Consider the following 16,328-nt stretch of genomic DNA (forward strand, 5'->3'; position numbering starts at 1 on the left):
TGAGATGCAAGAGGAAGTGACATGTTGTCACAGGTGCACAGATGCAGAAAAGATAATTGCGCAGCGGGTTCGACTACAGAAGACAGACGTGTCAACATCGCTGCCATAACAACCGATCGCGAGCCAGGTTCGTCACTTTACAGATGATAGATCATGCCAAACCTGCGGCGAGGAACAGGTCACAAATCGGCAACGATGGACAGGCTTCCAAAAAAAGGGCACCTAAATGACTGACAGTGAAGGGCCTTGCGTTTCTCGCTCTCATATTCTCAGCTGCGCTCGCTGCGGGGCACGTCACAGATGACTCACTTTATTAGTTCAAACCTCACCATGTTTGACAGTCGCTCCTTCTACGACGTGGTGCGAGATGCCGGCAGGGGGTCTTCACTTGCTCGATTTCTGCACCCAGTGACATTAGATACTGGTAGATACATGCACGCTTTAGAAGGTGGAGTTAAGATGCAACTGAGGTTTATTATGATTTATTTGTTTGTGTACTATTTGTATACCATATCCTAACTACGCTCTTAACTCTTTCTCCGCCAGCATATTTGAAAAAAGTTGGCGCCAGCATTGTTGATCATTTTCACTAACATTTCATGGCCCCCAGAATATTTTGTTGTTTCAGTGTCTGAACAATACATCAAAATAAAGAACAGAGCCTCTACTTTTAAACAAACAAAAAACAAGCTGAGAAAATCACATTTTTAGCTACTACTACATCTGGATCATATTCAGTCTGATGATCAAAGCAAAGATGCAGTAGATCGCTTCCATCAGCACCCCAAAGCTTTACCACTTCCTGGATCGACATTTCAATGGATAACATTAGGGAGTTTTCATTTATATGCTGTTTATTGTTGATGATCGCATTATTTTCCATATACATAATTATGCTTACATATGAGATCGCTCGTTTCTGCATCTTCCACGCCTGTGTTTTTGATCAGCACATTCTGGACTCATTCAGGAGATGCGTAATAGCGCCCCTGACTGTATAACAGTGAAAAAACGCAGAAACCCGGAAAATTATGTGTTTGGCGGGGAAAGAGTTAAAAATAGAGGTTGCTATAGAAGAACCATTTTGAGTTGCCAAAACAACCTTTCAGTGAACAGTTCAGAGAACCAGTTTTTCCTTTTTGTGAAAACCGTTTTAATAATCTGAGGAACAATTTTAGGTTTCCCAGAGAACCTTTCAGTTCTTAAAAGAGCGTTTTTTTTTTTTTACTCGTAAAAATTAAGGTTCTTTATTGGCATTGATTGGTTCCATGAAGAACCTTGAACATCTATGGAATCTTTCCACTGGACAAAAGGTTCTATATAGTGAAAAAAAGAGAGTTCTTCAGATTTTTTCAAATGTTCTTCATACCAAGAAAAAGCTGTTCTTTTAAGAACTGTTCGCTGAAAGGTTCTTTGGAGAAACAAAACTGGTTTCTTGTATGGCATCACTGCAAAAACCCCCTTTGGAATCTTTATTTTAAGAGTTTAAAGTGGACATAACGTCTGCAGGCTGTGACATAAACATAAATAAAACAGGAACAAAAACTTAATTGACTTAAATTAACTATGGCTAAAACATTAGATCCAGCCAAATATATTAGATCCAGAATTCCTAACCTTCTTCCTTCCCTCACGTTTTGTAACAGATCTTTCCCTCGCAGGTCAAAATAACCCGAAGGCCTAAAATTATTATTTTTTTTTTCCAGGATGCTTATATTGATCCATTTTTTTCTTAATATTTATGTAGGTTTTTTATGATTTTTGGGGGGGATTTTTTAAATTTATTTAATTTTTATTTACCTTGTTTTCCTTAATCATGCGTGTTATAATTAGGGATGCTCCGATCCACCTTTTTCGCTTCCGATACCGATTCCGATACCTAGGGATCGGTATTGGCCGATACCGATTTCCGATGCGATACCAGTGAAGTTTTTTCCCCTCATTTAAATAAATGTAGAATTTATAGATCTCTGTGTGTGGAACTGATATTCATTCTTTCACAATCTACTAGATACAGACTACTTCATTATAAAGAAAAATAAAATAAACAAATATGAACCGATTCCGATACCTAGGGTTCAGTATTGGCCGATACCGATTCCGATCCGATACCGGTGAAGTTTTTTTCCCTCATTTAAATAAATGTAGAATATATATATATCTCTGTGTGTGGAACTGATATTCATTCTTTCACAATCTACTAGATACAGACTACTTCATTATAAAAATAAATAAAATAAACAACAAAGTATACTCTTAATATAAAGCAGTCAAGCATTATAATATGATAATCAAGTATTATTTAATAATAGAAGTTTAGTAATTAGAATTAAAACTTGGTAACCATGAACTTAGGACTGGTGCTGGGGCTTAAGATATTATTATTGATAAGATACTATTATTATTATACGAATTCTACTAATAAGAACAATATAAAAACGCACTAAGGATTAATGAGCTACTGGATTCATGAATATTAATCAGGTTGTGTGCGTTCGCTCGAACTGATTCGCTGAAATCAAAACAGGGATGATAATAGGTGAGCGCCAGCCAAGTTTTGTTCGGCATTCTATTCGTTCCTGTGGTTGGGTCAAAATGAGGGAAAGATTTGTAAAAAAAAAAAAATGTAATTACCGTATTGACCCGAATATAAGACGATGTTTTTTTCTTGGAAATACATCTGAAAAAACGCGGTCGTCTTATATTCAGGGTCTAGACTTTGACATGTCAATAATACACCCACAACAATAGGTGGCGCCAAATACACATAAAACGAGTGTGTCATGAAATACATGATGTAATGCGTGTTGTAAAGATCGCGAGAAAAAACAAAAGAGAAAGAAAAGCTTACAGCTGCATGAGTCGTGACTGTCACGTTAGCCTGATGCGACCAAACTCCCTTTGTGATTTTAAAACGTAAGACAGTACCCAGATTTGAAGACTACAGTAAGATCTAACTTCTACTGTTAATGAGATTTTGGTAGGCTACTATTAGATGGATAGCGTAAATGTCATAATTCAGATGGGCTACCTGTTTTTTTTTTAATGGTATATCAAAAAGTGTATATTTTTTAAATGTGATTGTTGGTACATTTTACCAGTTTTTACCATACTTTCAAAACAAAAATTAAAATAGGAAAAATATGCAATATGAAAATAATTGAAGACAAAATGTGTTTTACTGAGAAAAAACAAGATTTGTTTTTTAAAAAGCCTTTTTCCAAAAGGTACATCTGGAAAAAGGGGGGTCGTCTTATAATCAGGGTCGTCTTATATTCGGGCCAATACGGTACACCCACATAAATCCTCGAATCCATTCAATTATATATATTTTTTTGTGTGTGTGTTCCAAATTCAAGTGGAACAAAAGTCACAAAGTCTAGTACCACTCAGATGAAGTACCACTCAGATGAACACTTAATTTTTTAATAATTGTAAAAAATCCGGGTCAAAATGACCCGAGGGAAAGATGAAGGCTAGAGAAATGCCCATACAAGTAATTCTGCCCTTTATGTCATGAAGGACCATACTTCAGAAACCCTGAAGAAGTGTCTTTAGCACAGAAATACTCCATCATACACATCCAACAAATTTTTTGGTCATGTTTAGCATGAGAATCCAACACTTGAGCATTGTATATTAGTTAGAATGCATGAAATAGCATTATACCATCCCCTTTAATAATCTAAAGAACATTGTAGGTTTCCAAAAGCACCTTTCAGTGATCAGTTCTTAAAAGAATCATTTTTTTTCTTAGCGCCTAGAACGTTTTAAAAATCTAAAGAGCCTTTTTCAATAGAAAGAACCTTTAGTGCAGTGGAAATTTTCCATGCTTGTTAAAGGTTCTTTATGGAACCACAGATGCCAATAAAGAACCTTTATTTTTTAGCATATTGGCACAGCAGGTTTTCGCCGACAAGCAAATGTTGAAACTGCTGCGTTAAAAGAGTCAATTAAACAGCCAATTAAAAGATATTTGGAGCAAGATCGGACAAAAAGAAGAAACTGGTTAATCACACCTGGTTAATGTTAGATGATGTTTTTCATTTGTTTGTTGTGTTTCTGTGGTGATGTTTTTGTCATTAGTGTAGTGGTTGTCACTGGGGATGTTCATTTTGACTGCTTAAATACTCCAAATCAATCAGCTGAGTGTAGAACGAGTTCTTTCTGCGCTATTTTTAAATTGCCTGTCAATGTACATATGCATCAGAACAACATGTTTTACCGTTGCATCACATCTTGCCATATTTATAAGCATCTCGTGCCTCGAATATTGCAGTTTTAAGACAGCATGTCAAGTGGAAATAGTTAAAAATATATCTCAGATGCCAGAGTTCTGTCTGCTGTTTTTTTAACTGAAGAACATGTGGGCCAATTCTAACCAATTGGACCACCAAATTCAAAATTAAAAGTTTATGACCTTTCAGTACGCGTTCTTGATCAATCATTGCTCTAGTATGCATGCCCATTTCTATATATATATATATATACCATGGTAAAAATCACAGCTATAAATGGGCATGCATACTAGAGCAATGATGGAAGGCCAAACAAAGATACAAAGATATATATATATATATATATTATAATTATATATATATATGCATTTTAATATAATAATATATTAATAATAATACTAATAAAATTATTAGCATTAATAATAATGTTTATTATTTTTTATAATATTATTATAATTATATTATGTTTATAATATAATAATTTTATTCTGCTGTTATTATTATTATTATTATTATTATTATTAATAATAATCAATTCTATAAAATATAAATAACAAATAAATAAATAAATAATATGAATGTGTCTTATTCAATCTAGACAAACTGTTTTTTAGAAAGCTTATGTAATGCTAATGGCGATTCATCTAATTGGTTTTTGCAGATGAAAACTATGTGTGGCACTCTATCTGTTCATACGAATTCATACATCTCAGTCTCATGAATACCTAATAGCTTGGCTTGGCTTTCTGATTGCAATGAAACGCCTGGAAGACACCAAATGACCTTGACTTGGGACTTAAGGTTTGTTTTATGTCACAGTCTCTCGCAGATCATGTGTGACCCACACAGGGACTACAACAAAAAAATTCAAGCCATCTGTTATCAGACTGAGCGACGCTCTCCCTTTTTATCGCCTATTTTATGACAAAACTGGGGTGTCGAGTTGCGATCAGTTTTTATTAAACATCCAAATTGTCAGAGATTTGCGAATCCGCCGGGTGGCTTTTATAGCGTCGCTTTCGACTCGATTGGCATCCAGTCTGCCGCACCGCTAAATCACATGGCCCAAAGCGACCCAGACGGCACTGGACGCATTGGATTTGCTGCCATTTTAAGTAACAATATCCCCTGAATGTCACTTCCTCGGGGCCTGCGGGAGGAGGGGCGAAGAGACGGAGAAAAGCAAAAGAGCGATAAGGAAAAACCTGACTCCCAAACGCCTCACCTTCAAAAAGTATCTGCCTCTTTTTCCCGACACACATATGCACAAGTCTGCCCTCTCTCGATATGACGTGCTCACGCGAACTCCCATGAACTCAGTCTGCCCGTGTTCCTGTCATACGTGTGACGGTTCGACAGCATGCAGGCATGACACGTCAGACCACCACAGCCCTATAGCACATTAGAAAATCAATCCCTCCTGTGTCGGCGTGCATCCAAAGGGCCCATACAGTGCTCACCGCTGCCGGCGTGCTGAGTGGAGGCTTTTAAATGTCATCGGTTGAGCTGGGAAACATGCACAGAGATGCAAGAGCCCATCAGCGCTTTCACTGAATGGAGAGTATCTCTTTACTGCTTCATTTAAGTGACTAATTACCCATCAGTTCAGGGCACAGCGAGAAACCATGTGTGTTTTTGTAAAAGGGAAAACAACAGATTTTTAGAAATGCAAATATTTATTTTGAACGAGTTGAGAGAGATGGTTCCTTTAGCAGATTGCTCGGAGACGGTTATGCGAAGCTCTGTGTCTTCTAACTATAGTGTCTTCTGTCATGTTTAGATATTCCGGGTGACGTCTCAGGTAATGTCAGTTCAGCTATGCCCTGTTTACCTGACTTCTGAAACCTTCAGTTCAGCGCAGACATTAAAATGCTTTTAACGCTGAGAAAAAACGGCAGACGCTCCTTTCATAAAATGACAAGCAAACAATATCGCCTAGCAACAGAAGCTGCTCCGAACCGCCGTCGTGTTTGGAGCCAGAGATTCAAGCGAGACATTTATAGCTAGAGGCCAGTTTGTCTGAGATGATAGGTTACTGTTCTTTATGATTTTGTAAAAGGTTTGGGTCATGTTATGAGAAACGTTTCAGAAAATAAAAACTTGACTTTACTGCTCCTTCTTAGACAACTATGCAAAATATTTACTTTAAAGGAGAAGCATTTTATTATTTCCAATATACAAAAAAAAAAATAATAATTCTTTGAAACTAACAATTTTTGTATTTTTATTTTATGTAATATAAATAATACAATTTAATAAAAAAAAATTGTATTTACAAATGTATTTGTTATTATTATTGTTGTTGTATTATATATACAGTATATATATATATATATATCTCTATCTGTGTGTTATTATTTGTTGTTGTTTGTTTTGTAACTTAGTATTGCATAGCTTTTTTTAGCATCAATTTTCTAGCATCTTTTATCATTAGCGATATTCACAAAAAAAATATTTATTTGGTTATAATTATGTTTGGGGGAATTATTAGTTTGTTTTTGTAATTTAATTTTGCATTACCATCTTTCTGCTTCCAGTGTTTTTTTTTTCAATATCCTTTAAGCATATATGCATAAATGTAATGCTAAATTGGCAATGATATGTAAATAAAATAAGTGTTGGTAAATATTAGTGCTGTCAAAAGATTTTTCGTGATTAATCACACCCAAAATAAAAGTTTTTGTTTACATAATATATGTATGTGTACTGTGTTTATTTATTATGTATATATAAATACACACACATTCAGTATATATTTTAAAAAATATTTACATGTGTATATATATGATATTTTATATTATATATAAATATATTTAATATATAAACATATTTTTTCTTAAATATATACATGCATGTGTTAGTATTTATATACTGTATACATAATAAATATACACAGTACACATATTATGTAAACAAACACTTTTATTTTGGATGCGATTAATCACGATTAATCGATTGACAGCACTAGTAAATATATATATAGCATACAGTCATAAAAGACTGTTAATGGTGCACAGTCTGACGTGGGCTCTACCCAATATTTTAATAAGGTCATATATGACGTGTAGTCGCAAAAGAGCATTTAACAGTTTTTTTAAAGCAGTTTACAGTTTTAAAATAGTGTACATTGGAAGAGGTTTTGTGTTGTTTAATTTCAAAACAAAGAAAATTTTATTGTCCTTTATATGGCCCCTTGAAGTATCTTAAAGGAGTAGTAGCGGCTCATAAGTTGCCATTAAATCGTATTCTGTTGACGCTGCTGTTCTGTGCACAATTCTTTAGACTGAAATATAAAAACCCATCCAAAGTGGAAGAATCCAAGTCTGATGGCTTCTTTCTCTTTCACACACACACTCTCTCTCTCTCTCCCCTTCAGTTTGAAGAGCCAGTTTTGCTCCACATAAAGCACTCTAACAAGCAATTCAGGCCAGGTCTTTTTCTTCAGCTCCAGAGAGCTCCAGTCTAGCCTGTGTAATCAATCACAGTGTAACCATCTATTCCTGAAGACCTGCTGAAGCAAATGATATGCAGTAGCAGTCTCAGTACCCAGTTAACAGTCCAGAAAGGGGTTAGTCTGAAGAAAAATCACATTACTTTACATGCAGCGCTAATGAGTTAGATTAGCCTGGATGATTTTATCTTTCATTTAATTGCTTGAGTTGTTTAATAGGTTCAAACAATGTGTAAATGTGATATTTAAAGTGATATTAAAAGAAGAAATGGATCTAGTGTCAAGTAACAACTGCATTTTAGATGTATCTCAGTGACAGGACTGAGGCCATATTACTAGCACCTAAAGGATGTAAAGTAGTTTTATGACTGATGACTAAATCATGAAACCAGCGCAATGAATGTGTGCAAATACGGATGTAATTCTAACATAAATTATTTTATGCAAATGATTTATGAATGATTTCTGTAAAAATGGCTTTGTTTTATGACCGTTTATGAACAATGTAAGAATGCTTTACGAAAAATGTATTGCATTCTTGGTGACAATTTACAAATAAAACTGTTTAAGGGATGATTAATTTAAGAATGTTTTTACAAAAGCTTAACATAAAGGTTTTGTGAATAGAGTAAGCAATGTATGTGTCAGTTTACAAAAAAACATACATATGGTTTTTACAAACAATTGTCATAAGAATGGTTTACGAATGCTTAACGTTTTATATGAAGAAAACTGCAAATCAAGCGTCATTTTACAAATAATAATAATAGTAATACTAATAATAATAAAATCTGAATGGTTTTAGGTCACTGACACATTATAAAATGTAATTGAAAAACCATGTACAATTTAGGAAAACAAACTATGTAAGTATGGATTGTCACAAGATCGGTTTTACAAATGCTTTACATTACGTTTTTTAAGAATAAATTATTAAATTATCGAAGTCTTATATTTTTATGAAGTCTTGACATTAAATTGTACCATTTTGTGTCAATGGAACGGCAAAAATAATCTATGTAAGAATGGCTTTACAAATTCTTTACATAAAGGTTATATTAATAAATTGTGCTATTTATGATGTGTAGGTGTTGCGTGCACAAGTATGGCAAATCATTTGCAGTGTTCATGTCAATAAAAACACCTAAATCTTTTTCCACAGACATGTTTGGAGTTGGAACGCTATCTGCAGACGGAACCCAAACGGCTGTCTGACCTTTTTGACGAGGAACTAGATGGCCTCCTTACCCCCTCCTTCATGAAGGAAGATGCGGATGAAGACCTGTTAGACCCCCTCCTTCCCAGCCTCAACAACCCCCCCAGTCCTCCTCCTCCTCCTCCTCCTCCTCGCCTCACCCCACGTAAAGAAACTCTCTCCTCCACTTCCTCTACTGTGACCTCTCCAGACATCACCTTAGGGGTCAACGCAGCCCAGCTGAACGCCGTCACCTCCCTAACACCTCCCTCGTCCCCAGAACTGGGCCGTCACTTAGTCAAATCCACCCACACACTCAGTGCCTCGCCCAACGGGACCCTCACGCTCAAGCTAGTGGCCCGAAAGGTGGGCTTGAGTTCTGCCAAGCTCGTGGCAGCCCACCCGGTCCCACTTTCTCCCCAGCACGGCAGCAGTGGAGCACAGAGCGATGGGGAACAGGGCGCCACCTGCACCATGGGAGCTGGCGAGACGGCAGAGAACAAGAAGAGGGTCCATCGCTGCCAGTTCAACGGGTGTCGGAAGGTCTACACCAAGAGTTCACATTTGAAGGCACATCAGAGGACACATACAGGTAGGCGAATATATTTTTGTAATTCACTAATTATTTGCAGTGATTATTGTGCTGATGTTTTCCCATATTTCAGTGACATGTCCTGCATATTGCAAAGTTCCCCAGTAGGTGGCAAGTAGACCAGCTTTGAATTAATGAGTCAGCGAATCATTCACTTAACTGACTAATTCAAAAACACTGATTTGTTGAGGAATGAAACCGTTAACTGTATTTATGAGTGAGTCATTGAATCATTTGTAGAACTGATTTGTTCTGAAACACTGATTTATTCAGGAACAATACAAATTACTACATTTGAGTGAATCATTCATTCAACCGATTTGTTCTGAAAAACTGATTGAAACGATTAAATATATTTATGAGTAAGTCACTGAGTCATTTATTTAATTGATTTGTTCAGAAGTACTGATTCATTCAGGAATGAAACAAGTGACTTTCTTTATGAGTTAGTCATTGAATCATTTGTAGAACTGATTTGTTCTAAAACACTGATTTATTCAGGAACGATACAAATTACTGCATTTGAGTGAGGCATTGAATCATTCATTCAACCGATTTGTTCTGAAAAACTAAATCATACAGGAATGAAACAAGTGACATTATTTGAGTGCGTCATTGAATCATTCATTCAAACAATATTATACATACATACATATTTCAGAATGAGCTTTATATGTGTGTGTGTGTATATGTATATGTGTGTATGTTAATCTAATAAAGTGTTTAGTTTAGTTGCAGCTATAAACACTTAACCTGCTCTTACAGTAATAACTTGATATATGTAGAAATAGTTAGTCAATTCCACCACATTTATCATTAATTTTCTTATTTCACTAAATCAATCTTATTTTACACAATAAGCGACAAGCTGATGTAATTAATGGTACTTCGTCGTCGCCATGGCAGCGTGCCTGTCCGGCCCCTCGGCGGCAAACATTTTCTCAAGGTTGCGACAGTACTTCCTCAGCAGATTCGAATGGTGCAGGAAATGGCCATAATTCTCTGTCTCTTCGATCTCAATCCAAAAGCACTCAGACTGCTGTCCCAAAGCTGTCCACGGAGTGAATAACTGCCTCATGATGGATGGACCGGCTGGAATGAGATGTACTCGCCTGTATATTTCCCTATGTCTGCTGCACGCCTGTTAACACACCAGAGCAGATCCCCATTTCTTGAAACCAGAACATGTCACATGTTAATGGCTCCCTTCTGATGTATTAGAAAGTGTTTAGGACGTATATATTATGACACGAGGATTGACGGTCCAGAATGCACAAGAATACCAGGATGCCTTCTCAAGGTCCAAAAAGGACAAGAAAGCACCATAAAAGTATTTGATATGACTTCTGCACTTTCCAAGCTTTCGGAAGTCTTATAGTAGCTTTAAGTAAGAATTCTCTGAAAATCTTTCTGTCCACCATAGTTCTTAAATCTAATTTGTGCGTAGTCAAGCTTGACGTGTCACACCATGTTTGATGTGAATGAGGCAACATATGTTAAATATATTGGAAGTTGGAACAAATAATATTTGAGAGCTACATATCTGTACATATTTATGAAATATCAAAATCCATTATAATATAATATATTTTTCGCCAAAAAATCTAATTAAAATGGAATTATTCATTAGCCCTGTAGTCTTTGATCAATTTCTCAATTTATATATTGCATTTATCCAAAAAAAGGAAAGAAGCAATGAGTTGCATTAAACTCAGATACCCAGCAATATATTATAGAATGTTTAGATGATTTTACTCAAAAACATATTATATTATATTATATTATATACTTTTTGCAGAAAAAAATCAGTTTAAACTGTGCTGTTGTGCTTGCTTGACACAATAATGCAAATTTTAATTCCTTTTTGCTAAGTAAAACTGCATAATTCATTAGCTGTAGTCCTTGAGCAATTTCTGTATTTCCGTATATTCCATTCGTCCAAAAAACAAAGCAGCAAATGAGCTGCGTTCAAATCTGATGCCAAAGCGATTCGTCAACTCGTTTGCAATTAGCGAAATCCTATTTCGGAGGCGTTATTACTTGGACAAATTCTGTGATTGAAATTTGTACAGAAACGAAGGCGGCGTGAATGGAAATGACATTGCCCTCTGGAGCGTTTTATGAATGGCGTTCGGGAACGAGATAAGAGTGGGTTTTCAGGAAGATGCAGAGGGGTGAAGAGAGGAACGTGGCGGCACTTGTTTCCACTTTGTCTGTTGCTCTGCTTTCCATTATAACGAAGTCTGATTTGTAAAAAACTTGGAAGAGCGGTGAAAGGCAGAAAATGGCTTTTTGCTTGGTGCCGCCGTGAGCCGCACAGATCATAATGAGTCTTTCTGTCTGCAGTTTAACTGAGAAAATGTAATTAAGCAAGACTCTGGCACCTGTAAGGGTGCAAAGAGAGAGAAAAAGTGTGTGTGAGAGAAGAAAGGTTGTGTGATGGGGGTGGGGAGTTGCCAGGCAACTGGTGTGTCTCTGAACGGGACTCTATAATTGGGAACGATTCTCGGGTCTCGGCGCTAGTTTCAGCTTACACCGCTAGCCTCGTCCATGCACTTTCATTCCCACCGCGCATACGCACATATATCCACTTGTACATACGTGTATCATGTAACATTACGGTTGCCAGGCAACTGCATCCTCCCCTGCCAGTATGAGCCGTAATTGGCTGGTGGCACAGAGGGACAGACGATGCCAGATAGAGCCGGCTCCACTGCTGCCTCCTACGTTACGCTCCTGCCTGGTTGCTAGGCGACAAACTCGAGCATCCGTGCCTCCCTGACTTATAATTGGCTGGTGCTGCAATCGCAGGGAGCGCAGGTCTAAACCTGTCCTGCTTAATGTGGCTAGCTTGTGAATGTGTGTGAAAGGGAACGCAATTTAGTGCTCAAATTCTGATCTAAATATAGCTTGTTGTTGTTTTTACGGCTCAGAATGAAAGTGTGGCCGTCATGGAAGGTTCTTCATGCTAAACAACAAGTCGACACAAAATTAATTCACAGTCCATTTTACTTGCATAGTGGTATCTGTTTCAAAGTAAAACTGATGTTTAAATGTAGTTTTTTTAATTTATTTTTTTAATGAATAAATTAACTTTTAAAATAAATAAATAAATAAGCTTTAAAATAACCAAATAAATAAACTTTTAAAAATAAATAAAGCTTTAAATTAAAAATAAATAAATAAATAGTCTTTAAAAACAAATAATAAATACATATTTAAAATAAACAAATAACTAAATAGGCTTTTAAAACAAATAAATAGTCTTTATATATAAATAAATAAATAGGTAACCTAATAAATAAAGAACATTTCAAATAAACAGATAACTTAATATGTATGTATATGCTTTTAAAATAAATAAATAAATAAATCGTTTTAAATAAATAACCTAATAAATAAATAAATAAAATAACCATTTTAAAATAAACAAATAACTACATATGCTTTGAATAACCTAATAATCTAATAACCTAATGAATAAATGAAAGGTTATTTAAAATAAACAACTAAATAGGCTTTTAAAATAAATTAATAAATAAGCTTTAAAAAAAAATTATATATATATATATATATATAAACTTGAATAAATTAAGGAATGAATGATCATTTTCAATCAATCAATCGCATGGGTAAAACAAATGTGTTGTAAATGCTAGTACTTCCTACCTGAAACTACTTGGTTCTGTGTTAACATTATATCATGTCAGTAAAAATTAATGTTGCTTGAATTTTTTTTTATTAAAAAAATAATCTTTTTTTATGTTTTTTTTTTGTAGAGTAACATGTATTAAGATAGTAAATAGGATCAATTTTGATTTCACATTTGAGTTCATGTTGATTTAATAACCGCTAGTTAAATTTTGGAGCTGTGCTTGCATGAAAATCTGACTTATTTTATCGTTAAGCAATTTATATGAAGCCACAGTCTTGTTTCAGAAGATTTGTAGATGTGGCAAACAGTGGAGACGGGGCCAGCTGGTTGACAGTAAATATGAGGTTCCTCCCCATTACCCATCATTACTACTCCAATTATCACCTCTCCCAGAGATCCAAATAAACTCTGCCTGCCCCCCATTTCATACGTTCCCTTCAGTGCGCTAATGAACGAGCGATGAGACCCCATACGAACAACAGCTCTCCTACAAGGCAGCTCCCATCCACAACGAAAACATACAACATCAAAAATGTGAACGCAGCCTCTCACATCTGTTAAACGCAGTGAAGAACTCATTGGAAGCTCATCGAGTGCGAGTTCATTTGGTCCAACAGCTGTGCGCTCTAATGACGATCATGTATTTCATAAACTCCAATTGTGTCAACACTCTTCCGATAGCCTAATCAACTTAAAACAAATGAATTAGACGGCTGGCTGGACCGAGTCGCTGATTTCAAGGCCCCACGAGGAAGAAAGTGCATTTTTAATCAGGTGTGTGTGCATCTGTTTGTGTGTCCTTATCAGGGGAGAAGCCGTACAAGTGCTCATGGGAAGGCTGTGAATGGCGGTTCGCGAGAAGCGATGAGCTGACGAGGCACTACCGCAAACATACCGGCGCCAAGCCTTTCAAGTGCAATCACTGCGACAGGTGAGTCAAAACACCAGACAATCACTGTGTGACGATTACAAATGCTAGCTGATATGTCACATTTTTTAAACTTCATATTATAACTTATTATACCTCATATGATAAAATTGAACTTCATAATATAAGTGTGACATGACATCAAGCAGTGACAATGCTATTCTTCAAATTATTTATTTATTTTTATTTTAAACCTTTTTCATTGTTGTATAATTATCATACATGCAATATGATTCAGTTAAATTCAATTCAAGTTTATTTGTATAGAGCTTTTCACAATACAAATCGTTGCAAAGCAGCTTTACAGAAAATTATATACAATATACAATATATTTAGTAGTAGCTTATCAGTGGTGACTGTCAGTTAATGTACATATGGCAGAAATGTGCGGAAAAATCAATTAAAGACGTAATCAAACAGACAACGAACACTATTAACAGCAGTTATTATATGTTGCAATCAAACTCATAGCAAAATGTGGTAGTTCTGTATGTTGTTTCATGGTTGGCATCATCTGAGGTCCTCTGAGGGGTTTGCATCATCTCTTCTCAGGTGTTCTGGATCCAGACTGAAGCTTGTGTAAATACTAATTACAGAAACAGAGAAACAAATAGAGACATAATTAGCGTAGCTGCTGTTCCAACCAAGCAAAATTGATTTGTTTAACCCAAGCTAAAGAATAGTAATGTGCATTTGATCAGATATAACTGCAGTACAAGATTATGAGATGCATTATTTGAATGCTTGGCCAAAGAGATGTGTCTTTAATCTAGATTTAAACAGAGAGAGTGTGTCTGAACCTCGAACAACAGTACATCCGTCTAGATGCAAATTGTAATCCAAGAGATTCTGTGTACTCTTTTTTTGGTCCAGTAAGTAATATCTTTATCTTATCCGAATTTAATAGGAGAAAATTATTAGTCATCCAATCTTTTAAATTTTTAACACACTCTGTTAGCTTAGATCATTTAGAAGTTTCATCTGGTCATCTGAGATATATAGTTGAGTATCATCAGCATAACAATGGAAACTAATCCCGTATTTTCTAATAATATTACCAAAGGGCAACATGTATATTGAAAATAGCAGAGGACCTAGGACAGATCCTTGTGGCACTCCGTACTTTACTGGTGATAATTGCGATAACTCCCCGTTTAAATAAACAAAGTGTTAGCGATCGGACAGGTAGGATCTAAACCATCTTAAAGCCTGCCCTTGAATACCTGTTTAGTTTTGTAATCTTTGTATGAAGAGACATGTACATGTAATATTAATTTCTAAAATGTACACAGCAAGACAATTTAATGATAACCAGCACCTAAGGTAGACAGTTTATCTGTATATATTAATGCAAAAATACTATTTTGTAATTATAAATATTATAAAATATAAAAAAATTAAATGTAAAAAATGCATAAACAAGTAATAGTTATATAATTAATTAATATATTATAATTATTTATAATTAATTTAAAAAACGAATATTTTATGATACTTCAGTATTTTGTAATTTCAATAATAAAAACTAATCCAAACAAAAGCTTCGTTTAGTTCTAGCACCTTGAAGGGATTTTGGGAATATTTGGTCAGCAATTTGTGTAACCTGATTTATATCTTAAACATTATTTTTAATGGCAAAATCTAACACAGGTGTCCTGGGTCTAAAAATGTGATGAATAGTCTTGGCATTTTCATCTTTTCATTTTCAAATCTCTATCCAAGATGGTCCACCTGTCACCTGTGCCAGTAGATGTAGCTTAATGATTAAAAACATCTGCTATTCAGACAATGGTTTCTCTGTATTCACCAGGTCTTGTAGACAAGCTTTCAGATTGAACGTGGTGAGTGACAAGTAGAGTCATCTGTTGCATTTCTTCTCCAATACATTTACATTAGTGTTGTGGAAGCTAAAATGTCCTAAAATATTTATTTCTGTCTTATGTTGAATTGAGAGGTCGAATTCATTCTAGTGAATCTGTTTGACAAGATAACACAGAACAAACTCGTCCAAAGAAAGAGACACTTATTTATTTGATTTCCAGCATTGCATTGTACTATATATTAGAGGTCTTCACGGGTCCAAAAATTCATACCCGAACCCGAAGAGACCAGTAAATGTGCTGCACGGAACCGACCCGGACCCGTTTTTTTTTTTTTAAGTGGGACCCGAACCCGGCTGGGAACACACAGACCCGACTGCACCCGATCGGCACATATTGCACAGCAAACTGCTATTAACAAGTCAATAAACAAGTTGCGGGAAAAAAA

The 16,328-nt window shown here is 35.5% G+C and overlaps 1 protein-coding gene across 1 annotated transcript in view; it reads left to right on the forward strand.

Moving 5' to 3' along the window:
• Positions 1-330: 330 nt before the first annotated feature.
• The window catches only part of LOC107556267 (Krueppel-like factor 7), a 36,466-nt gene continuing 20,468 nt past the window's right edge, over positions 331-16,328 (forward strand). Inside the window, exons 1-3 of the mRNA XM_016239336.1 lie at positions 331-408; positions 8,852-9,476; positions 13,939-14,062. Coding sequence (XP_016094822.1) covers positions 331-408; positions 8,852-9,476; positions 13,939-14,062 — 827 coding nt within the window. The remainder of the gene's footprint in view (positions 409-8,851; positions 9,477-13,938; positions 14,063-16,328) is intronic.

Source organism: Sinocyclocheilus grahami, unplaced genomic scaffold, assembly GCF_001515645.1.
Source record: "Sinocyclocheilus grahami isolate Dianchi unplaced genomic scaffold, SAMN03320097.WGS_v1.1 scaffold563.1, whole genome shotgun sequence".
NCBI lineage: Eukaryota > Metazoa > Chordata > Actinopteri > Cypriniformes > Cyprinidae > Sinocyclocheilus > Sinocyclocheilus grahami.